The sequence below is a fragment of the Colletotrichum fructicola genome (genome assembly GCF_000319635.2).
Source record: "Colletotrichum fructicola Nara gc5 chromosome Unknown KSG_Nara_v1_contig06, whole genome shotgun sequence".
Lineage (NCBI taxonomy): Eukaryota > Fungi > Ascomycota > Sordariomycetes > Glomerellales > Glomerellaceae > Colletotrichum > Colletotrichum fructicola.
Window position 1 is genome coordinate 2,587,606 of NW_027094056.1, and position 23,144 is coordinate 2,610,749.

Consider the following 23,144-nt stretch of genomic DNA (forward strand, 5'->3'; position numbering starts at 1 on the left):
GGTAAGCAAGTCAAACGCTGTGAGCGGTTCAACTTGGAGGGGATGAGAGTCCTGTACGGCCAGTGCAGTTTTCAGCTGCTCAGAAGCATCCTGTTCAAACAGCGCAGTGGCTGTCTTCGCCTCGGTAAACCTCCGTGCCGGCCCAAATATCGGAAGCGGATTCCCGGCTGCATCCATGGGTGGGACAGCTGGGAGTAAGTTGCTTGCTCTATCAATGTCCACGAAAGAGCCTCGCAAGCATGGCCTAGTGTCTGCCTTCGTCCTGTGATCCACCATAGAAGTGCGACTTCGCAGCGGTGCGCAGGAACATGCAGTGACACCCACCAGAGAATGAAAGGGCCGTCAGCTCCCAGCCGGGATGCGGCACTGACTGCTCTCTAGAAGCACCGGAGGTTAACGGGCCTGCGTCTTCGGCGTCCACCGCAGTCCTTTTACCCCTCAAGCAGGCTCCACCGCGGACTCTACACCGACAGGGCCGATGCGCGGGGGTTCGTCAGAATTCAAGGCTCTTTTTTGACCCTGTTGCCCTGCAAGGTTGAACTCCGTGGTCATGGGGATAGCTAGAAATTTTACCACCCTCGTCGCTTCGCTGGCTGAACGTGGGGGACACGCTTCTAGCTTGAGCACTAGATCTTCAGGCTCTTCGTCCGTCTCACTGTCGTACAAGACGGGTGTCGGTCAATGCTCTTGCAAGTCTTAGAACTGTTAGCCGAAGCCCTCCAAGTTTTCGCTCGGCAGCCAATTGCACAACAGGTCTTCCGGTTTGATTATGTCGCTTTGTAGCCCAAACAAAACGGTGGGATGTAGTTGGTAATCAGACTTCATATTGACAACTCCAGAAGGTTGTCGCTGCCCCCCATCCACCTTTCCCAAGCCACCCCACGAAACGGGGGTCACACTTGCATCACAACCTGGTGTCGGTCTCTTGTGATGACGTGAAAACCTCCCGTCTCGGCAGGTGCTCATGCCCTTTTTGCCGTTCAATCTGATGGCCAGCGTCTCTTTTCCGCGTCAACTCCGATGCCCCTGCTTCTGCTACCCGACATACTGGGTTGGTGTGGCCATAAGTGATTAGGACGAGAGTGATGGTTGGTAATACAAGGCAGCCAAGCGTCCAAGTTGAGCTGGGCCACCCATCGCCGTCACCGTTCCGAAGCCCGGGCAAATGTTCCCATCACCGAAAGAGTCGACGGTCTCTTGTTTCAGCTTCGGCCTCTTCCCCGCTTGAAATCGGTTGTGCCCCAGATTCAAGACCGATGTCGTCCCTTTTGCTGTGTCTCCAGCAGCAAGACAGCTCCAGTGCTCCACCTGGAGAACTTAGCTGGTCTGGTCTTAGTCGCCAAGGTACTGCGAAGTACCATCGTGAGGTAGCCCGGCATCCCACCCCGCTGACGACTCAGACCTACGACCTTGGCTGTTCGTCGGCTTAGCTTCTCGTCATCGTAGCCCTCCTGCTTTTTGGTTTCTTGACTGGTTTGGCCAACATCGCTATGCTCCAGTGATCTGATTGGATGCCAGGAGACCGTCTGTCCACCCATAGCCTCTGGCTTGGATGCACCTCGTTCCTAATGTGGGAAGTAGTACGCCCAGATACTTGCGGTTGGGTCACGCTCTGGATTCTTCCCACGAAGAAACGCCCAAAACATCGTTATTAAAGATGTTCGGCCCCATGAGCATCCACCTTATCCACTTGCCCCAACGCTTAGCCGCTTAGCTTCCTCTGTGGACGATTGCGACATAGCTCGAGATTTGAATCTTGCAGTGGTTGATTGTCCTCTTCTTGGGATATAAGTGTGCCCTTTCCCACTCACGTGTGTTCACGATCTCGAACGTCTTTGTCACGGATTCGTTTCGCGCCGACCCTTTGATCTCGTCAGCATCACTCGACTCTCTTGAGACTGGATGCCTTCCTTTTCCCGACAGTGGCTTTGAAGAATTCATATCTATTCCTTGCCGAACAAGTCGAGAGTCGCTGTCCTTGAATTCGATCGTTCAACTCCCGTTTCATTGAAGTAGAGCAGAAAAACAGAGGAAAATCCAACGCCGACACAAGCCATTCGCCGACGCAACCCACACCGTGGTCAAGCCCCGTCGTTTCTGACAGCATCGAACCCTGGCCACTTCATTGGACCAATAGCGACTCACAATCTTGACCATTCGGATTTATCTCCTTGCAGCCCATGTCGGCAAAATACTCTGCGAGGCCCCTCCTTAGCCACGGCTTGAGGGGCCAACTGGTGGGATCCACCTTCCGAGCCGGCCGGAGGTTCTCCGTGACGACCGCCCGGAAGAGCACTCAAGGTGGCAACTCCGAAAGCTCAAGCGCGAATTCGCATGCTGGTTGGAATGGAAAGTCTGTTTGGGGTGTGGCTTTGGCTGCCGGCGCCGCTGGATGGGGTCTTGCCAGTTCAAGAAAAGAAAGCCCCTTGTCGTCCAACTTTCTCCCTCTCGCGGATGGCTCGCTGCTTGGCGGTATCGGACCTATCAAGTATGCGAGTATGGCCGAAATGGAGCAGGTAGGTTCTCCGTATGCATACGTGTTCCATCATCCTGACAATGTGCCAGGCCCTGAAGGAAATTCGCCAAGAACTGGGAGGCGATGACATTATTTCGACTGATCCTGAGGACTTGCATGCTCACGGCTACTCTGAATGGTCGACGACCAACCCCGATGGTCTTCCTGTGGCAGTCGCGTACCCGCGATCAACGGAACAGGTCTCGACGATTGCACGCGTGTGTTTCAAGTACAACGTCCCTATCATCCCTTATTCTGGTGGTTCCAGTTTGGAAGGCAACTTCTCAGCTCCGTATGGCGGAATCAGCGTCGACTTTGCCTTCATGGATAGAATTCTCTCTTTCAACAAGGAAGATATGGATATTGTTGTCCAGCCAAGTATTGGATGGCAGGATTTGAATGAGAAGCTGGCGAAAATGGAGAGTGGTCTCTTCTTCCCCATTGATCCGGGTAAGGATTGTGCCGATGTATGCGATTCGTTATAACTGCTGACGAAAACTTTAGGTCCAAGTGCGAAGATTGGAGGAATGATCGGTACCAATTGCTCGGGAACAAATGCGGTTAGATACGGAACCATGAAGGATTGGGTCATCAACCTGACCGTCGTTTTGTCCGACGGCACCGTGGTCAAGACTCGAAGACGGCCAAGAAAATCATCCGCCGGCTACAATCTCAACGGGCTCATCGTTGGGTCTGAAGGAACGCTTGGTATTGTTACCGAAGGTGAGTACTTAGAAGCCCCCTCGACGACTTGAACAGACAACTGATGCAGCTTCAGCCACTCTCAAGCTCACAGTCGTACCGGAGGATTTCTCTGTGGCAGTTGTAACATTCCCAAGCATTCGAGATGCAGCGGCTGCTGCGGCCGAGGTAATGCGAAATGGCATTCCTGTCGCTGCCATGGAGATCATGGACGAAGTCCAGATGAAGGTCGTCAACCTGGGAGGTGCTACAGCTCCTCGGGTATGGAAGGAGCTTCCGACTCTGTTCTTCAAGTTCTCTGGTACCAAGGCTGGTGTAAAGGAAAATATCGGCCTGGTGCAGGATATCACCAAGAACCACAAGGGCGGAAACTTCGAGTTCGCCAAGGATGCACTTGAGCAGAAGCTTCTCTGGTCGGCTAGGAAAGAATCGCTCTGGTCAATGCTGGCGCTTCGTAAAGACGGAGAGGAAGTCTGTGAGTAGTTTTCAGCGTGTTTCCATTTGCCGATGCGGCGCAGACTAACATTTTGCAGGGAGTACGGACGTCGCAGTGCCCTTCAGTCGGTTGGCCGATTTGATCGAGGTTAGCAAAAAGGAGATGGACGAGATGGGATTGTTCGCCAGTATCCTTGGCCATATCGGCGACGGAAACTTCCACGAAAGCATTATCTATAACCGCACGATCCCCGAGGAGAGAGAAAAGGTTGAGAAGTGTGTCAAGAACATGGTCAAGCGCGCGATCGAAATGGAGGGAACATGTACCGGCGAGCACTCCATTGGTTGGGGTAAGAAGGATTCGCTTCTTCTTGAGGTTGGTCCTGACACGCTCGACGTGATGAAATCCATCAAGAAGGCGCTTGACCCGAAATGGATTTTGAACCCTGGTAAGATCATGGACATTCCCGAGGGGTCCAAGACGATCTGATGTTGTGGATGGTCGCTCCTTGGGGTGGGCTTTTGTAGTATGGCCGATGACGTGTTTGCATCGCATTGTCTTCAGTTGGTTTGGTAAAAACAGGATGGAGTGACTTGCGCCGTTGGCTACAAGATTTGGAATAGTCAGCTTCCATCAAAACACTTAGCGAGTTCGAGGCACCTGACAAACTTGGTAACTCCGGTTGAGCTGGTTGGATGCTACATACTCAAGTTTGAACAATTTCCATAGAGAGGGGATAAAATCAACAAAATCCAGGTCAGTAACAGCCTTGATTGTAGTATCTCGTTCGTGACGCATCAGAAGTGATGATCTCCATTTTCGAGCTGGCATATACAGAGAGAGTGTATGTTGGTGTGAAGATTGATGATGGGATTAATACAGGTGTGGATTCCGGTTCGGGAGCCTGCAGACTTTGCGTTGTTCCTGACTTTTCGCGTCGACCCATCAAGAAGCTTTATGTGGCAGGCGGGTAGTTGCAGTTGAGGTAAAAGAATCTTCTCGACTTCACCTCAAAGAAGAAAATCAAGAAGGCAACGCCTTCAGGTGATTGATTGTCTGCCTGCCTTCTTGAAGAAGGAAACAACGCAACTTCCGACACACCTTCCAGGCTAGCCCTCTGTCCGCCTCACCTTTTTCAATATTTCTTCTCTGCCTCTCACCTTCGACCTAACCCATATCTCTGCATCAAACCCAAACAACTTCACCACCATCAATGTCTCTCCCGACCTAGATTCTCTCACAACATCATGAGTTCTGACATCGCAGATGCCATGTCGCGATCAAACTCTGCTCCGGGGTCTCCGGCGTCCGAAGTGTCCCTAGGGATTACGCAGGAGAGCCAACAGGAAGGAGAGCAGCGCGAGAAGGCAAGCTTGGGTACAGTTTTGAAGACGCTTTCGTCAACGAGACAGACCACGCCCAACAACTTTCGTTCAGGTGCGTACAAATATCTCTATCTTGGTCTAGTCAGTCGAAGTTGTCGTGAATAGGACCTTCCGCAACCGCTCCCCCGAGCTGCAAGACTTCTTCTCCGCAAAATACCTTTGCACTCTTCTCAGCCGTCACTGGCACTTCCCTTTCCCGGGCTTCCTGCCTCATGGGGAAGACCTTAACAAGTTCATCATCTCGACGTGTCCCTTGCTACTGCCCGATTGTTTTGCTTCAATTTGCTGACAGACTACATAGGTACTCGTCAAATCGATACGAAAACCGAGCCTACCATCTCAAGCAGTCAACGCCTCGACATAAATACCAACCCCTGGAGGACCTGGCCGGAGCTCACGCTCAAGATTCACAGACTGCCTTCCGCTGCCACGCTGGCAGACCTGCACAAGTCATTCTCACGACATGGCAACATCACCATGCTAGAGATCGGCGAGAACAAGGACGGCTATCGCAATGGCTTCGCAAAGGTTCGCTTCGAGCCGCCGCCCGAAACGAATTTCTGGTCTTCCATCAACTACAACATCAAGTTCGGTGCTGGACAAAGGGCGCGAATCACTCTCGCCCTTTTCGTGCCGAAGCTCAAGTTCGACGACCTGACACCGAGTCCTGCCAACCCAAAAGTTCAACTGAGAACGAGAACGGTCTTGAAAGTGCAGCAGATGGACTTTGGTTCGCTTCTCCAGGAAACTGACATGATGGTCCACAAGTCTGTCAATGACAATGTCAAAATTGATGTGGATCTTGGAAGAAAGCAGCTCACCGTTACGTTTGACATTCCGAAGAGAGCTCATCAGAATGTCGAAGCAGTCGTCAGTGGAGTTGGTGCTCAAGACGTGGAGGACGACAATTTCCATCGCTACCGCTGCAACATCGCCTTTGCTCGCATAACGAAACTCTTTCGGACCAAGACTGAAGAGGGTGCTACTGCCTTGGTCATTCCTCTCGAGCTTCCTCCTATTTACAGAACAAAAAGAGACGACAAGAGTCTTGCCGCAATGGCAGAAGGAAGGCTGTTTTGGGGCACTCTGGATATGTGGGAGCGTCGGACGATCATTTTGAAAGACAATCGCCTGCCTTCGAACTTCCCTGTCACCTTGCAGACAGACTTTGACGACCCGGGCTACATCAACATTGGTCGATGGACAACTTTGAGATTCATTGTCGGCGATGAAGATAACTCCTTGGACGAGGCTCTGGAGGCTCTTCATGCATACAACATCGAGGCAACTTTGAGCAACTTCAAGTTCACTCCGCATAGGCCGGCTCTGCTCGCTACCCTATACAGAGCTTCAAAGACCCAGGGGAAGGAAGAAGGCACCTCCACCGGTCTGTCTCTGCAGTCTCTTGCATCCTCGTTGGAGTCACCGCCAGCCTTGGACTTCCAAGTCCACTATCAGTTGGAGGTTTGCATTTCTCGAGGCATCATCTGTGAATACGCTATCACCCGAGAGTTCCTGGAGCGATTAGCAGCTGTCAACAAGGACCGTGCGAAATGGACTCTCGAATATTTTGCAGATCGCGAGAAGAGAGTATGGGATCTGAACGACATCTTTGAGGATGAGGAGGCGAATCTTCACTTCCCCAACCCCTTGATGCCTCGCTACTGCACCACAATCCGGAAGGTTGTCGTGACTCCCACAACAGTATACTACAGCTCTCCTGGCGTCGAGTCCTCCAACAGAGTTCTCCGAAAGTTCAGCGAATATCAAGACCGATTCCTCCGAGTACAGTTCACTGACGAACTTTACTACGGTAAGATCTACAGCGACTCGGGCGAAGAGCTTTTCAGCAGGGTCTACCGTACTTTGGCCAAGGGCATCACCATTGGAAGTCGACACTACGAATTTTTGGCATTCGGAAATTCTCAAATTAGAGAATGCGCGGTCTACTTCTTTTGCCCAACGGACCATAGATCCTGCGACTGTATTCGGGACTGGATGGGTGACTTCGGTCACATCAAGAATGTTGCGAAATACGCTGCACGGATCGGGCAGTGCTTCTCTACCACGCGCGAGATCCCAGGAACCACCGTTGCCAACATTGTTCCCATTGAAGACGTCGAACGCAACGGCTTCTGTTTCAGCGACGGCGTCGGCAAAATTTCGCAGCTGCTGGCGCACATTGTCGTCGTAGAGATGAGCAGCGATGACGCCTGCATCAGCGTCCCTTCCGCATTTCAATTCCGAATGGGCGGTTGCAAAGGCATGCTGGCAGTCTGGCCCGATGCCAAAAGGCAGGAGGTTCACATTCGGCCATCTCAAGAGAAGTTCAAGGCAACATTCAATGGTCTTGAGATTATCAAGTACGCACAGCATTCGATTGCGACCTTGAATCGCCAGACAATCACTGTTTTGACATCCCTTGGTGTTCGAGCGGAGACGATCCTGAAGCTTGCGGAACGGCAGATCAAGAACTACCAGAAAGCAATGAACGATCGAGTTGCGGCCGCTAGCCTTTTGGGTCAGTATATCGATGAAAACTTGACATCATTGACAATCAAAGATCTCGTTGGTTGGGGGTTCATGGACCCGGAGATTCAGGAGCCATTTGTGCTGACAATCCTGGATCTTTGGAGAATCTGGTCCATGAAGCTGCTCAAGGAAAAGGCCCGTGTCATTGTGGAGGAGAGTGCTTTCCTTCTAGGCTGCTTGGATGAGACAGGTTCTCTACGAGGTTACTCGACCGCCACCGAAGGGAAGAAGACCAACAACATCGAGGATCTGCCTCAGGTCTTCTTGCAGGTCGAAAGCCCTAGCGGCAGTGGAAAGTTCACATGTGTCACGGGGCTTTGTATCGTTGGACGCAACCCATCACTTCATCCAGGCGATCTTAGGGTGGTGGAGGCAGTTGACGTCCCCCAGCTGCACCACCTTAGAAATGTCGTGGTTTTCCCACGAAACGGCGACCGCGATGTTCCGAGCATGATGTCAGGAGGTGATCTGGATGGCGATGACTTCTTCGTGATGTGGAACCAAGACCTCATTCCAAAAGATTGGCACCAACCGCCAATGAACTATACTCAGCCTACACCGGCAGTACTTCGTCGAGATGTTCAAGTCAAGGATCTCAGAACATTCTTTGTTCGGTACATGCAGAACGACAGTCTCGCCTTGATTGCTACTGCACACTTGGCCCACGCTGACAAGTCTTTGCTTGGCGTCAAGGATCAGAAATGTGAGTTTATCTGGGATGAAACGGACCTAAAGGATTGTAGGAGTACTAACACAATACAGGTCTTCAGCTCGCAGCTCTACACTCCAAGGCTGTCGACTACGTCAAGACTGGTGACCCTGCAAAGCTCCCTCCCGCACTGAATCCAAAGGAACGCCCTCATTTCCTGGGCAGCAGAGGCCAGACCTACCACTCATCGACCGCTCTTGGTAAATTGTACGACATGATCCAAGACGTGGGTTTCAACCCCCTCTACGAGAAGAGATTCGACAACAGAGTTCTGAACCGCTTCAATCTTACTGAAGACTTGCTCTCCAAGGCGCGAGCGGTCAAGGTCCAGTATGATATGGCAATGCGGCGTCTCATGGGTCAGCGCGACATTGATACCGAGTTCGAGATTTGGACCGGTTTCGCCTTGTCCAAGCCGCGCGTCGGCAGTGACTACAAGCAGCAGGAAGAGATAGGCCGAGAATCCTCATTGCTGAAGCATCGTTTTCGCGAAATTTGCTATCAGGAGGCCGGCGGTAGTCGGGTGTTCGACAACATCGGCCCATTCGTGGCGGCCATGTATAAAGTGACCCAGGACGAGGTCAATGCAGCACTGGCAGGGGAGTACGAAGACGAGGAGCACAAGCGTCAGTCGATGCCCCTGATCAGCTTCCCCTGGATCTTTCATTGGATCATGGGCCGTATTGCCACGGGCAAAGTCAAGACCACACCCACCATCAACCCAGAAGCAGCGCCGATTACGAAGAAGACCTACCACGCTCCCCATGGGACCGTTGAGGCGGAGCCAGCGACGCAGATTGAGGACGGAAGAGAGGTCCACCGGGGTGAGATGCTCAGGTTGTTTGACAACAGCCCCACGGACAGGAACAGCGACGAGGTCTCAGTGTCATCCAAGACCGAAGACGCCACCGGTGGGGAAGAGGTACATGTCGAGGATGAAGACAACCCCATGGATCGTATGGCCGCACTGATGAGCGGCGCCAGAGGCTGAACGCGGGCGCGATAACGGGAGCCTTTTCTGCTGCGACACGGCGTTCGACAGGTCATTCCCGTCGTCTCTCGCTGTTCATCATGGACATGGATAGAGCAGCGATTTCGGAGCTTGAGAAAGGGTAGAGGGCTAGTAGACTTGGGTGTTTGGTTGGGCCCTGATGGCCGGAAGCGCGAGTGCGCACACAATCCGTCAGGCATCAGTCACTTTCCATTTACGAGACACATGGACATGGCATAATAGATTTCACTTCATGACGCAGACGTCGCCTGTTGCTGATGCCGCTGTGACCTTGGGACGTGCACAAGGACGTCTCCGAACCGAATGGTCCACGTCGTGTTGCTGCGAGAAGGAATAGACGGCATGGCCAAGAGGATGTGGCAGCGCAGCAAAGGCCTGCTCTCCGGACCGTTTTCTATTCGGGGCACTCGGGGAGGCAGCCCGGACGCAGCCGGCTGAGGCTTCTACATGCAAAATATACACATTTTCTTTCACACAAGTGTACACGAATGACATAGACACATGTGCAGACTGCAGACTACCTTAGACGAGAAACACCCCTCAAGAGGGCCGCAGGACGCAGGACGCAGGCACGAGAAAAGGGGTGCATGCCGCTGCGTTCATCCACTGCAAAAGTTCGCGCGGCGCCATGCAAAAGGAACAACCCGTAGATCAGCAGCGGGCAGTAGGAACAGCAACGACAACGGCAGAAAAATCTTCTTCCTATCAGAAAACTAGTCAAGGTGGAAGGCTTTTTCCCCTCCTCAAAGTCAGCCGCATCGCTTGGGGAAGATGTCTACATGGCACACATGGCGACATAGGCGAGTTGCGAGTGACACACAATGATGGGTAGTGTGCATTTTGTTCGGGGAGAGGGGAGGGGGGGTTTTAGGACCCCTTGAAAATTGCTACCTGTCCCGGCAATATCTGTCTCGATGAATTGGCTGGCGGCTGGGACTTTGTTCGTGAGCAGTTGCGAACGAGCACGAACAAGCCCTCTTGCTCCTCATCCCCGGCACGACTCACACACACACACCACACCTCTTGTCGTTCCCGGAACGAAAACAAGGACGAAAGAGAAAGGGCCAGGGGAAAGAATTCCCGCTCGGTCCCTTTCGAACACGTCGAACACGTCGAACACGTCGAACACGTCGATCAACGGCAACCTAATCGGGCACGGGATGCATATCCCGAGATCACTTGACGCCTTCCCGATGTCGAACAAGAAGAGAGGTCCCGTTATTTTCTCCATACGATTCAGCAGCAGCAGAATATTTGACCAAATAAGAGGGGAAAGGAACAAGCGGACGAGGAGGAGTAGATTGTAGATGGACGGGGGGGAGGGGTGCGGCTGCACATGGCACGATCCCGCGGCGGTTGGTGGATTGGTGGTTTTCTGAACAGGTACAAAATGGAAGTATGTAATGGTCTCGTAGGCATTGATCTGTCATCCTGTGCGCGTGGCTTGCCCTTTGGAGCAAAGTACCCTCTCTCTCCCCCGGGGACGAAATACCAACGCAGTGGATGCACCATCCGCTACGCCCGCGCGATCTCGTTCCTCTTGGCTCCACGTCCGAGCGGGAAAAGGAGGGGTGCGGCCCGGCATTGGTGTGTTTTCGTTTGCGTTCATGTTTGTGTATGTGTGAGTGTGGGTGTGGCCGTGAGGGCTGCGGCGTGTTCACTTCCTGACGCAGAGATCGGTCCTCAACACCCACTTTTCGCCCGCGGTGACTTCCCGCCCCTCGTGCTGTTGATAAGTGGAACATGTGTCAGTCTGCAGTTCCTTGGACCTAGTACGGCTGGGGAGGTGGGCAAGAAAAAAATAAGTGGGAGGGGGGAGGAAGGGAGTTTAATGTCTGCAAGAGTGGGCGGGCAAGGCGGGACGGGTGGTTGGGGACAAAGCGAAAAGGTAGCAGAGGTGAGGCCGCAGTTGTGTGGCCGTGGTTGGCCTGTTTCGCGCCACGAAAAAGAAAAGAAATAGGTACGGCAGAAGGAACGCTGGCGAAAAGCCCATGGTGGCAACGGTCGCAGTTGTACAAAAGAGCATGGTCAGGAGCGCGCGGTTTTGGGTCGGGGATCAGGGGAGGATGCAGAGCCTTTCGAGGCGAGACGAGGGGAACGCACGACGATGGAAATCGTACAGAAGCAGAGAAAGACGAAGAGGAAGAGGACTTACCAGCATACAATCATCGCCATGTTTGTGCAAGAGAGCCATGCCCGTTTCGAGCGCGACCGGGATCTCCTCCTTGGCGGAGCGGCGGTCGTTGGGGAAGAAGACGGTCTCGCCGCCGACGCAGCCCTCGGCGGAGGATGTTAGGTAGAGCAAGAGTGTCCAGGTTGTCTTGCACGGCACGGCTCCCGCGGAGGGGTCGAGGGCGAGCGAGACGTTATTGGAGTCGTCGTCTGAGTGTGGGGGTTCCGTTGGTCAGCTGGCCTGGATCGATCTTAAGAGCAGGAGCGAGATGAAGAGGAGGCCTGCACGGAAGACAGGTGAAGGGGACAGAAGGAAAGTGTCAAAGAGCGCAGAAGGAATCCTTGGAAGCTGCAGCTAGGCAATCGCCAGCGCACATTCGTTGCTTGATTTCTCGAGCGGATGGGAAGATGCGAGATACTGATGGGTTGACTGGATCGGACTTGCTGGCTCCCGGACTCAATTCTCCCCCGGGACCCTGAAGGATAACGCCATTGGGTGGATCGGTATGGAACGATCCGCAGGGTTTGGGCCTGCGGAACAAATCGATGGGATTCGCGGTGTTCGAGCTCTCGAGAGTCTTGTGATGACGAGTGGAAGGTAAACAAAGAGGACTGAGCGGAGGAGGCGAGATATCATATATCAAAAATGACCATCGTAGATCGCTGCCCTCACCCATTGCGGGGCCATGTAATTTCGTCCTCAAACATAACAGAAATAGTGGGTAAAACCACCGCAGGTCCCGGCTGGTTTTGTCTCTTGTCTGCGACACTGCAAGTCATGGGACCTCTTTGGAGACTTTTGTTCTGGGCTTGATGAGGTTGAGACATGCATGGACTGGAAACCACTCCATGGCGAGTATCCGTACGAATGGGTCGATGAAGGAAATTGCCAAAGGGGCGAGAGAAAACGTATGGACCAAGCTTGCGTGACTAACTACTCGCAAGATGTGTCTGCACACGGCAACTCTAGCCTGCTGAACACCAGACGAGCGTCGTGGGCTGGTCTAACTGTAACTCGGCCCTGGGACCTAAGAAGAGTCGGTGTAGGGAGGAGGATATCAACACTTGGTGATGTCACGATTGCTCGCCCAAGACTTCGAAGGCTTGCATGTCCCTACTGTTGACTCTCAACTCGAGCTATTGATCAACAATGACAAATCCTGGTGGCTTGCTGCAAGTTGCACTCGCAAAAGGATTTCGAGGAACTCGATCATGGATCCTACATGTTTTGAGGCGGGAAGGACTTCGCACAGTGACACGCAGAAAGTTCGTCGACCGCAGTAGATGTGTTGTTTAATGACAGGTTGACGACTTGGCGCTGGGACTTACAGTGAGCATCGAAATACTGGCCCTTGGAGTAGCGATAGATGCGAATGTTGGGGTTCAGACCGACGACCTCACCGCCCCTAGCATGTATTTCTCGTGTTAGCCGAAATCCCGCCTGGATGTTCGTGAGGCAGCTGGTTTTCTTCTTCCGCATGGGTTTCGTGTGCGCAAAACTCCTTTTGGGTATTTTTCGACTGGTTGCAGCTGGCGGATCTAGCCGGAAGCGCGTACGATGCATCCTTCAGGGCCAGGGTTCTGAGAAGGGCGGGGAGAGGGCAGGGGGAGGGAGGTGAAAGCAGTGGACTCACCATAAGCCTTGAACATCTTCTTGGGCAAGCGATTCGCGCAGGCCCGTCTCCTCCCACAGGCGTCGAGCGAAAGTGGCATCCTGTACTTGGAAACGGTCGTTCACTCTGACCGCCTCCCCTCTCTTGGGTCGGCCAGGGGTGGTGACAAGCGGGAGATTCCTCAGGAATGTGACGTAGGAGCTGCATAGGGATTTCGGCCAGAAATTGCGGACAAGAACGACCTTGTCCGGGCACGATGGGAATTTCTCGGGCACAAGATCGGTGACTGGTAATGGTGGCTTGAATTGGGGCCAAGCGGGAGGGACGTTGGGAGCGGGAGCAGCGGTCGTCTTTGCGTTGGCTCCAGCGTTGCCAGCGCCTCCCTTTGCTTTGCCAACGTTGGCTGTTTTCTGTTTGCCCATGATAAAGCGTTGATGCTGTGCCGTACGGTCACAGACGGAACGTGGCCGTAGATGGATGATGTGCAGCAACCCAAGGGGCTCCTGGTGGCTGATGGCTCCCGTAAGTTGTCTGGGACGTGAGGCTCCCGCTGGTGTATCGCGAAGTATCCGTGGCGCCTGGACCAGGACGGGAGGGGCCAAGCTGGTGGAGTGGTCAAGGATGAGAATGCAAAGGAGATGTGTTGCAGAGCTGGTGATTGGCGGTTGAATGTCGGGTTGACTGGGAGTGCCAAACGTCGTTAGCAAGTGGTGGTGTTGTGTCAGGTCGAGATCTGATTAGGGCCGACGGAATCAGTCCACGTGAGACTTGACGTGGGTTGGGCTGATGCAGGTGCTTAGATTTGAACCACGATTCGTTGGCCAGATCAGCTATAGGTATCTGCCGAGACTGTCCGCATGCGCAGGGGGGTTCGTCGTTACGAGAAATTCTGCCTTTGTGGGCGCAGTAAGGACTGCGTGGACTGCGTGAGGATGGGAATATGAAGTCGAGTGGATGGAGGTTGGACAGTGGGACACCCAACGCTGAGGGCGCTAACCATCTGTGGCGCACGGTTGGACAGGTACGTACTGGGTGCACTTGAACAGTCCGTCCAGTGCCTCTGGCCGCGGACGGTAGGTAGGTGCATCGCTGGCGTGTGCCAACCTAAGGTAGGAAGCCGCGCCTTACCCGACCGCCGCCGCTCCTTTGAGACCCCCGTGGTCCCGCTTTAATGTGGGAGACCTCCCCGGGGGTCCGGGGCACTCATCGCCGGGACCAGGGGACACTCGAGGGCGCAGAGGTGGGCGGCACTAAAAGTGCTGGTCTCGCTTGGTCTTGGGATTCGTCTTTCCCACCATATCCTCCCTGCCGTGTCCTACCCTTCTCTCGTCACATATCAGAGGCCACTTCTCGTCAGTTCTTCTTTTTCCATGAGAAAAGTGAGAGTTGACCAAGTTTATCTCTCATTTGCGCTTTGTCTTCGCTCCTCCCAGAATTCCCACTTCACGCATCTGCGACTTGACTTGACTCGACTCAACAGGGACAACACGAAGCCATCCTCTTTCCCCGCTGCCAGGATTGAAGATGCCGGCCAGGGCCCAAGGCGTGCGTTTAGAGGTAAAGACTCAGATCTGATGCCCTCCCTTTCCCTTCTGTCGGATTTCCGTCCGTGCGCTGCGTCCCGTTGATTTGGTCCCAAAAATCTTCTTTCTCTCGACCTTTGCCGCCTGTGGTTGAAGAGAGCAAGTAGACTTTGGGACAATGAGTCGTACGCTACGAGACCGGCGCGTACAGCGGACGAGGCACAGGGCCTTCCGTGACTATTGACGGGAAGGCCCCACGACACATCAGCAAACTTTCGCCTCTGCGGTTGTTCCCGTTACCAAAGCTTTGCGTCGCAAAGAGACGCCATTCCCGCCGCCAACGTCGACTTTTGTTTTCCTCGCCCGTTGGAATAGTAATCAACACGTTTGCTGCCGCAATATGCATATTCCGCAGTGACAGGAGGTTATCGTGTCAAGAGATCGATCACTTAATGCGCAACCCGATCATCGACCCAGATACATGGTAAGGCAACCATGGCACCCAGCGACACCGCGATCAACTCGCGCCTCGGCGATCGCGGAGATTCCCACATGTGCTGCACGTTGAGGCCGTGCTTTTGCTTGCCTGCTAAATCCCTCAGCCGCTGCCATTCACTCAAAATCTGGCCGTAGAAAGTCTTGTCAATGGGCGTCAGCTGAACCCGACCCCATCTCGTCGTCATTAGGTGGTCCCTATTCGTGACTATTGCCCTTCCGGGCTGAGGCACTAGATCTCCAGAATGTGATAAATGACAGACGTGCAAATCGCCAGCCACCAATCACTGCCCACTGTCTGTGCCCTCGCCCATTGTGTGTCAGCCCTTATTAGTCGCTTGGGCATTTCTCGAGCAAGACGCATCCTTGTTTGACGAAGAAAAAAAGTGTTTTGCTGCAGGTCGCCTGCCCAATCTTATTGCAACATGCGATCTTGTCGAATATCGCCTCTTGTTGACGATGAAGGCATCCAACTTGTGAGAGGCTTCGAGTCTGAATGAGACAAGTCGGGCCAAGTTGGAACTTCTCATTCTCCGTAAACCAACACCTGTCTCCGATGCAATCCGATTGTGGCTTTCTTGTCTTGCAGCGACTATCGAATCCAGGTGCCCGAGTGTCGGGACGGAGCGCTCTTCAGTCATGTTTGTCGCAGTCTCCACAGTCGAAGTCCGACATCGTCGCATACTTTTTGCTGGGTGCTGCATTTCGCTAGTTACTTTGGACGTCGCCAGCCCGATGGACATTGCAACAGATTGCCCCGTTGCTGTTATTCGGCCAACCATGTGACCATGAGCTTTGGGCCGACCCGGAATTTTGATCATATTGCAGAAAACTCGACTAATGCTCCCGCCGGCGGTCCAGGCCCCCGGCCGATTTGTGTTCGTAAGGTCGGTCTCGGTTTGGTTTCTCCTCTTCGTTGCGCTTAGTCGACATGAGGTAAGAGAACTCAACAATCAGTCGAGCTCGACATCGAACCGCCGTTTCCTTTTCGTCTAGGGAGAGACCAGATGTTCCTATGCAGGTACCAGGCAGATCGCAATGTCCCCAAGCATCGCTTAGACGACTGACGTCGAACCCAAGGAAACGGCACGACGACTGTTGTGCGACCAGACGCAAATGCCAAGCTCATCTAGAAGAAGCAGTCGCGATGGAAAACCGGCAATGGCTGAAGTTGTCTGCTTGCACCTTGTGTAACTTGCGCGAATACCGCACAGGCCTGCAAAGACCCAGCAGCCTGGTGCAGCTCTCCAAATCATCAGAAGCCATCGGCGATGCAGCGATCAAGATCTCCGGGCCTTCGATCTTTGCCGAGACAAGCAGGTGGTCCGGACTGGTCAGTTGGCCGAAGCTTTGCGTCTGATGGCTGGCTTGCTGTTTAGTTTCATGAATCGTGAAGTTTGATGCAGCGCGGCGTGGATGGCGTATGCGTGCTGGAGGTAAGGTAGCTGACAAGCGAGTTTTGATCTATCATTTTGCATGGTGGTTTTGCGCAGAAGTTTGCTGGTCAAGTGCCAAACGGACAATCTTGCACAGCCGGCGGGCCCATGTCATGCCATTCGCTAGATGCAGCCGTCAAAGGGGGGCGGGACAGGCCCCGGGGAAGACTTCCGCTGGCCAGGCTGGCATCTCATCTGCAAGTGATGTCGTCTGATGGGAACGACCGTTGCAAGGCCAACTGTCATCCCAACCTGGCACCAAGTACGTGATGAAGGCCGGGGTTGATGTCGGTTGTGGAGGGTGGTGATTGGGCGTTGGAGATTTGAAAACCCATAGGGGAGCAACGTGTGCCATTGCTTGACGAGGGATTTAGCGCAGCCATTAGCGCCGAGGGCTATCGCAATCGCAGACCGCCTTAATTGCTCGCATTTCAGCTGCAGACAAGAGGGAGCATGGCTTCTCGCGGATGCAATGTTGAGATTCCAGTCCAAGCCCTTGAGGGTTTCGTGATGCTCGTCGTGGCTTGTCGGTCATCGCGGTCGCAGGGTTCGTGGCTGCGAGCCTTCTGAAGGTTGTGTGGTGTTGACAGTGGGCCAGCTTGCAGTCTGCAGACTGCATTTTGCATTTCGTCCGTAGTGAACCGTAGCATTCGGCCGGCATGATGCAAATTTGCATGCCTCCGCACATATACGACAGCCTGATGAAGGGGGGGAATTCTTGGAATTCAGGCGTAGTTGAGGGGGAGAAAGCCGCCAGTTGGGCGCTCATCTCCTGCCTTCGTATCTATTCAAAGATCATTGCCAAAGCAGCCACGACGTAGTCATCGGAAACGAGGCAGGCCAAATCGAAAGGGACGGCGGGTAAGCCGGAGAATAAGGTACAGCACGTTCCTTTCCTCAATGTACTGGACGGGAAAGATCTGACGATCCCTGTCGCGAGAAGTGGAGCGGAGTCTCCTCCGTGGACTCAGTTGATGCATAACCCGTTTCCGTTATTGCATATAACGCTCAACATGATGGGGTCGGCTAATTTTAGGGGCGGGAACTTCCTTTCCCCGACTCCAGAGCGGAAGAGCTTCCATTCCCACTGTCGAAGCACCCGCGCCAAAGCTAGCTCCGCTTTCCTTTGCCTAACCTTGCTTCACTTTGCGCAGCACCTGAGCTGTGAGCCACCCGTCCAGTCCACACGAACACCTCCAGCACAAGTACTTCAGCAAACAGCCTGTGGTCAATTGAGTTGGGAAACACCGCCCTTGGCTTGGTAAGCCCCCTCCCGATCAGCCACTGTGGATGGTGTCTCTAACTGTTGAGGCAATCAAGGCTCAAGATTCGATGCTTGCGCAACACTCCTCAGCCATGGCTCCTGCCGACAACGAGTCGCCGGACTCTCGCCTCACGAGGCCACAAGCTCAGCCAACATCCTCCGCTTTCTCCTCGAGAGCTGCGAAACAACTGGGCCTGTTCTTTGCTGGCGCCAGCTTCCTCTTGTTTTCGTCTGTGATCACGCGACGAGCCGTTGCAAGGAAGACAATGGCCGCCTACCCCAAGTTCTACTCGCCGAGCCATGCTGCGGCAGGCAAGCAGGGCAACCCTGAGGGCTCCTTGATCGCCCTGGAGGCGCTGAACCTGGCGACTCTTAACGTTGTCAGCTTCGGCATGATGATGACTGGAGGTGCCGCCTGGGCGTTCGACATTAGTTCCGTGGAGGACTTGAGGGCGATGGCTCGTAGGAGTATCCATGGAGCCGCTGGCCAGACAGACGAAGCTGCCGAGAGAGAATTTGAAGAATGGGCCGCTAGAGTTCTCACCAAACTTGGAAAGACGCCCCAGGATGAAGCAGCAAACAAGAACGAGTCTGACTCCAAGCCAGGCAAGGAGGGACGATGAGGTGGCAACCCAACATCTACCTAGACTCAAGATACCCCCCTCTCGCGGACGCGACGGATCTTGGCCAAGCCTCGGAATAGGCGCCGTCAGATCGTCCTTGACGCGATGTACAAAATGAAAATGGCGTATTCCGCTCTTTAAGACAAATCTCAGTACGGTCCGATTCAAATGGTATCACCACGCCCGAGTCTATCATCACCCTTCGTTGCCAGAGGAGGTCATTAGTCTCTATGCAGAGCGAGACCGGAGTGGCTTGGTATCAAGAGGATGAAGCCACCAAAATTGGCTCCTTTGGAATCGGTTTCAGTCTGTGGCGGCGATGAGGGTCCCTGTCGCCCTGCCTCAGCCTCTGCCTCTGCCGAGGCCACCGAGGCAGAGAATACCGTGCACCGGTTCTGCATCGCGGGATACCTGGCGTCATACGACGATCATTATTCTGTCTTACATCTGCCTCGGGAACCCGATTTGCGGGTCGGCGCATGCTCATGCTCGATAAGTTCATCAGAAAGTAGCCAGTAGGCTCATGTCCCCCCTCGGCGGGGTCCCCGTCGACCAACTAGTGGCCGACGAGGTCTCGCAGGCGTTCGGCTACTCCACGCCCGCGCGGGCAGAATAGCGGTCCGGCGTGTTCGATAACCAATGGCATGTTTCGCCCTATCACTTCTCAGAATTTTTCTTTCGTTGTTCGTGCTCATTTCTTTTCAAACGACTCTCTGTCTGTCTATCCAGTGTACGAATATGCACCGAACCTGCCATACTTCGCCCGGCTACTCTGCCGCGGCAAAGACTTTCCTAAGGCTGCTCGGCGTCAATGGCGTCAAATAAGTCCAGCGGTTGACGCAGATGACGCCCTTTCTTTCCCGAGACGTTTGACTTGGAGCTCTTGCTTATGTCCACCGTCAATCGTGGATCAGGAGGCCAACAACTTGAGAAGTGACTGATTGTACGAGATGGCTGAGATCTGTATCCCGAGCCTTGGGGCTGGGTACAGCAACAGTGTGCTAAGTCGACCCAACTTTGCCCACATACTCATTCCCAGCACACACATGCACACTTCACAGCAAGTAGACAAGACGAGTCTTCTTTGGGGGTGAGAAAGGGTCCGAGACAGCCATGGCCTTGCAATAACCTGGCCCTCCCGGCTTGCCCCGTCGTCATCTCCCCTGTTCTGCTGCTGTTCAGGGGTGGTACATTACGGCCCTAGGTACCTGGAAGATCGCCCTTTAGCGCATCCTGGTTTTCAACTCCCACCCCCATGTCCACTGTTCATACGTCCGCAAGAACTGAGGGTGTCGACAAGGGTATCGCACACGAGTTCATACAGACGGAAGCACTTCGAGTCTTCCGCTGCAGCTACTTTCTATGACCCATGTCGTGGGTATCGGTCCCGAGATGCCAAGGCGCATCTAGTTCCCATGGATGCCCTAGACGCTCTTCGCTCACGGTTCTCTCTAGTTTCGATCCATCTTATAAAATTCCTCGCCTCCTCGTCTGGTTCTTGTGCTACCCTCCTCTCATGTTTTGTCAACCACCAGTTCTTTGCCTCAACGTTTACACGTTGTCTCCACGCATTAGGCTTTGGATATTCTCCTGAAGCCCTGCATCCACGCAAGTCTCGACATCGCTTACCATCAAGTTATGCGCCACAACCCGGAACATTCTCCTTGGTAGTTCCTGTGCCTGCTGGCCATCCCATCTTTCTTATCAGTCCTTCTTTACCAAACGATACGCTCCCTCCCGCGGTGGATTCGAATAATACGCCGACATGGCAATGCAGCCAGCCACCCTCCCTGTCATGGGTTGTGAACCCATGAACGTCAACATGCAGCTATCCCACGGCACGTTGGTGCACGACGGCAGATCTCTCGACGGCCAAGAATATCAACGCGGGGATTCTGTGGCGATCATTGACAACGGATCGAACGAAGACCTGAACGACTCTGTCCACGTTCTCAACCTGCGAAACAACCAGTACATGCTTGTGCTTCTCAAGTCTGTCTGCTGGGTTCCCACACATACCGAACAGCGATCCGGCGCCACCTTCCTGATCACCATGTACGGTCCTAGCTTGGACTTCAGGCAGCCGGGGGACGCCCAACGCCGCTTGGGTAACCGCGGAATTGTGAGCCTTCTTGGTTCTTCTGTGTATGTCGCACGCGAGATCATCTTTGAGGGCAATCCTTCACGAGCTGTCCTCGACGCTACCGACAGAGTCTCAACATTTACGGTCCAGTGGGATGCTTTGTCAGTCGATGCGATACAGCAGCCCGCGTTGACGCCTTCTTCGTCTTGCGCGTCCTCGAGGAGTCCTTCCGAGTCTGGCGATGACGTTCCTGTCATGCACTTTTACCGCCATCAAGGCCGGCGAGATTCTGCCATCGAGATTCGCGACCCCGAATCACCCGTTTACAAGTCTACTGCTACACATAAGGTAAGAGTGTGTCCATGTTCAACAACGGCTCAAATTCAACACTCGTGCTAACCAGACATCAGCAGACGTCACCAAAGCCGCTGTTTATCCGTTCTGCTTTCTTTGCCACAAAGCAGAACACTCGTATATCGACAGACGCCCCAACACATCGCCAACCATGCGGCAGTGCTTCTTGGTCAGACCTGGGGTCAGACGATGAGCCTGCACTCGATGTTGACGGCAGTTTCAGCCTTGATGCTGGCTGTCCTGCCACGCTCGACTTTTGCAGCGAAGGGTTCCAGCTGAACGGAATGAACACAGAAGGTGATCTGCAAGTCAACTTTGTGTTCATGCAACAGAACGAGGGCGACAACTACGTTGGTACACACCCAGAACAGCAGCGCCCGGATAACACCACGCAAAATCACATGTGGGCTGCTCCAGGGATGCAGGCAGGTCAGGACCAAGCCTGGAACACTCTGCAGATGCCGCAGCAGCAGTTGGCAGAGATGCGACAACCGCATATGCCTACACCGCAGCGCCAGCAACAGCTCCCACCGAGGCAAGAAGTGCACTCGGAATACTATGATCAGTACAGGATGATGGAAGACCCCAACAGAGCTCACGGTCAGAATATGGGACAGCATGAGCATTTGGAGACGCCTACCATGCACGGGCAACGCGCAGAATATGCCCAGCCACAGCAACTGCCTCAAGCCACTGCTCCTCATCCTGGCCAGGGTTTCCAGATGCAGCCCCGTTACGCAGAGCAAACCAACAGGCACCCCGTTCCTGCTCCCGCTCCAGTTCCGTTTTCTATGCCACAAGAGGTCCACGTCATTCAGGGCAACCGCCATGAGCCTCGCCCTCCCTACGCATTGCCCTCCAACTACAGCCCGGTTCATGAAGGCAGCTTGCCATCAACCTCACACAGTCAGCAACCCAGGCGTAGTCCGCTCCCTGACGAGTCACGTTCATCGAGCGCTCGAGGAACACCCGTCATCCGTCGAGCAAAGCCTCAACCCGCACAAACGTTCACACCCACTGCCATGGTCAACTCTTTCCGTCAAAGCACGCAAAATCACATTGCTGCTCTCGAGAGACACTGTGAGCAGCTTCAGCAAGTCAATGATGACCACGTCCGCAAGGCCCACGAGACCCTCCAAGCCGCGCGTCGTGCAGCTGAAGAATCTTCCCAGACGCTCGGCCTTCTCCAGCCGATCTCTGGAATTCCGTTCCAGGGCACAGAAAGGAGGTTGCAGGCTCTGTCTGACCAGATTGCCGCAGCAATGCAAAACCTTCTGCCCGAAGCCTCTGAGCCTCCCGCCACCCCTGAAGAGGGTATCAAGCGGCTGAACCAGAAGGTTCAGGCCCTCAAGGAGTTCATCGAATACGTGGAAGGGGTTCATCCTGAGGTAGTCAAACGCGCGCAGGCCTCCGCGGAGGCCAACTCCAAGACTGGGGATAAATCTCGTCTGGAGAACAAAAACGCGCCCGTCGCCACAGGCGGCCGTGTTCCATCCGCCCCTGCCTCTGTTTCTTCTCAGATGGGTGCCAGCGACGACGATTCGTGTCGCTGGGTTGACGGACAGGCCACGCCACCACCCGACCGCTCGTCGGCTTTGGCTCAGAACCGAGACCACTCGCGCCTCTTCCGCGACATGACCAATGGTCACAGTCGAGTTCGCCAAGAGAACCGCGTTGCCACCTCAGACTTCTATCCAAGTGCAGCCTACAGCCGCCCTTCATCTCACATGAACTCACCGGTTACCAGCCACCCTGCTCCGGCTGAGGCTCCTCACGGCTTCTTCCAACAGCCCCTGTCCACTCCAGTTCAGCAATCAATCCCTCTGTCAGACTACGCAATGCAGTCTCGACCGATCCCGACTTACACCCCGCCTACCTCTGCAGAGATGATGCGCCCCATGCAGGCCATCTCTGGCATGCCTCCCCAGCACTACACCACCCAGCAGGAGAACCCTTTCTGCCTGCGGCCCGCGCAGCAAGACTGCATGTACCCTACGAGCGCAGCCGAAATCTCTCAGGCGGGGTATGCTCCCCGTTCTCCGGTCTATCCGCCCAACAGCGCTGGGCCCCAGCCGGGATACTACCCTGACGTGAGGTCTGGTCTTCCGGAAAGGCGTACCATGCGCCAGGAACGCCCGGCTCCGTACTCCTTGAACTACAGAGGAGACCAGAGGCGACGCAGGGGAAGTCAGTAAAGAGCATGGCCGTGTTTGATTTTTGTTCCTCATCTTCCTTTCCTTATCATGTTCGTTGCTTCACAAATTGCTTCATCAGCGAGTATTGATTCATG

At 54.2% G+C, this 23,144-nt stretch overlaps 5 protein-coding genes across 5 annotated transcripts; 4 read left to right on the plus strand and 1 right to left on the minus strand.

The window, feature by feature from the left end:
• Window positions 1-2,180: 2,180 nt before the first annotated feature.
• Window positions 2,181-4,142, plus strand: CGGC5_v010981 (D-lactate dehydrogenase; the record flags this gene model as incomplete). Its single annotated transcript, XM_032037637.1, has 5 exons — window positions 2,181-2,516; window positions 2,566-2,965; window positions 3,020-3,238; window positions 3,294-3,692; window positions 3,751-4,142. 5 exons carry the CDS (start codon window positions 2,181-2,183, stop codon window positions 4,140-4,142), a joined length of 1,746 nt encoding a protein of 581 aa, XP_031892773.1.
• A 758-nt stretch (window positions 4,143-4,900) lies between these two features.
• Window positions 4,901-9,270, plus strand: rdp1 (RNA-dependent RNA polymerase 1; the record flags this gene model as incomplete). The annotated part of the gene is made up of 3 exons (XM_032037626.1): window positions 4,901-5,090; window positions 5,340-8,273; window positions 8,333-9,270. The coding sequence occupies 3 exons, from the start codon at window positions 4,901-4,903 to the stop codon at window positions 9,268-9,270; spliced, it is 4,062 nt and encodes a 1,353-aa protein (XP_031892774.1).
• A 1,678-nt stretch (window positions 9,271-10,948) lies between these two features.
• CGGC5_v010983 (uncharacterized protein) lies at window positions 10,949-13,498 on the minus strand (the record flags this gene model as incomplete). Its single annotated transcript, XM_032037613.1, has 4 exons — window positions 10,949-11,017; window positions 11,447-11,673; window positions 12,793-12,869; window positions 13,098-13,498. The coding sequence occupies 4 exons, from the start codon at window positions 13,496-13,498 to the stop codon at window positions 10,949-10,951; spliced, it is 774 nt and encodes a 257-aa protein (XP_031892775.1).
• Window positions 13,499-17,543: 4,045 nt separating this feature from the next.
• CGGC5_v010984 (uncharacterized protein) lies at window positions 17,544-18,417 on the plus strand (the record flags this gene model as incomplete). The annotated part of the gene is made up of 3 exons (XM_032037589.1): window positions 17,544-17,694; window positions 17,745-17,791; window positions 17,851-18,417. 3 exons carry the CDS (start codon window positions 17,544-17,546, stop codon window positions 18,415-18,417), a joined length of 765 nt encoding a protein of 254 aa, XP_031892480.1.
• Window positions 18,418-20,239: 1,822 nt separating this feature from the next.
• On the plus strand, window positions 20,240-23,049 carry CGGC5_v010985 (uncharacterized protein; the record flags this gene model as incomplete). Its single annotated transcript, XM_066152449.1, has 2 exons — window positions 20,240-20,848; window positions 20,914-23,049. The coding sequence occupies 2 exons, from the start codon at window positions 20,240-20,242 to the stop codon at window positions 23,047-23,049; spliced, it is 2,745 nt and encodes a 914-aa protein (XP_066008198.1).
• Window positions 23,050-23,144: the final 95 nt, after the last annotated feature.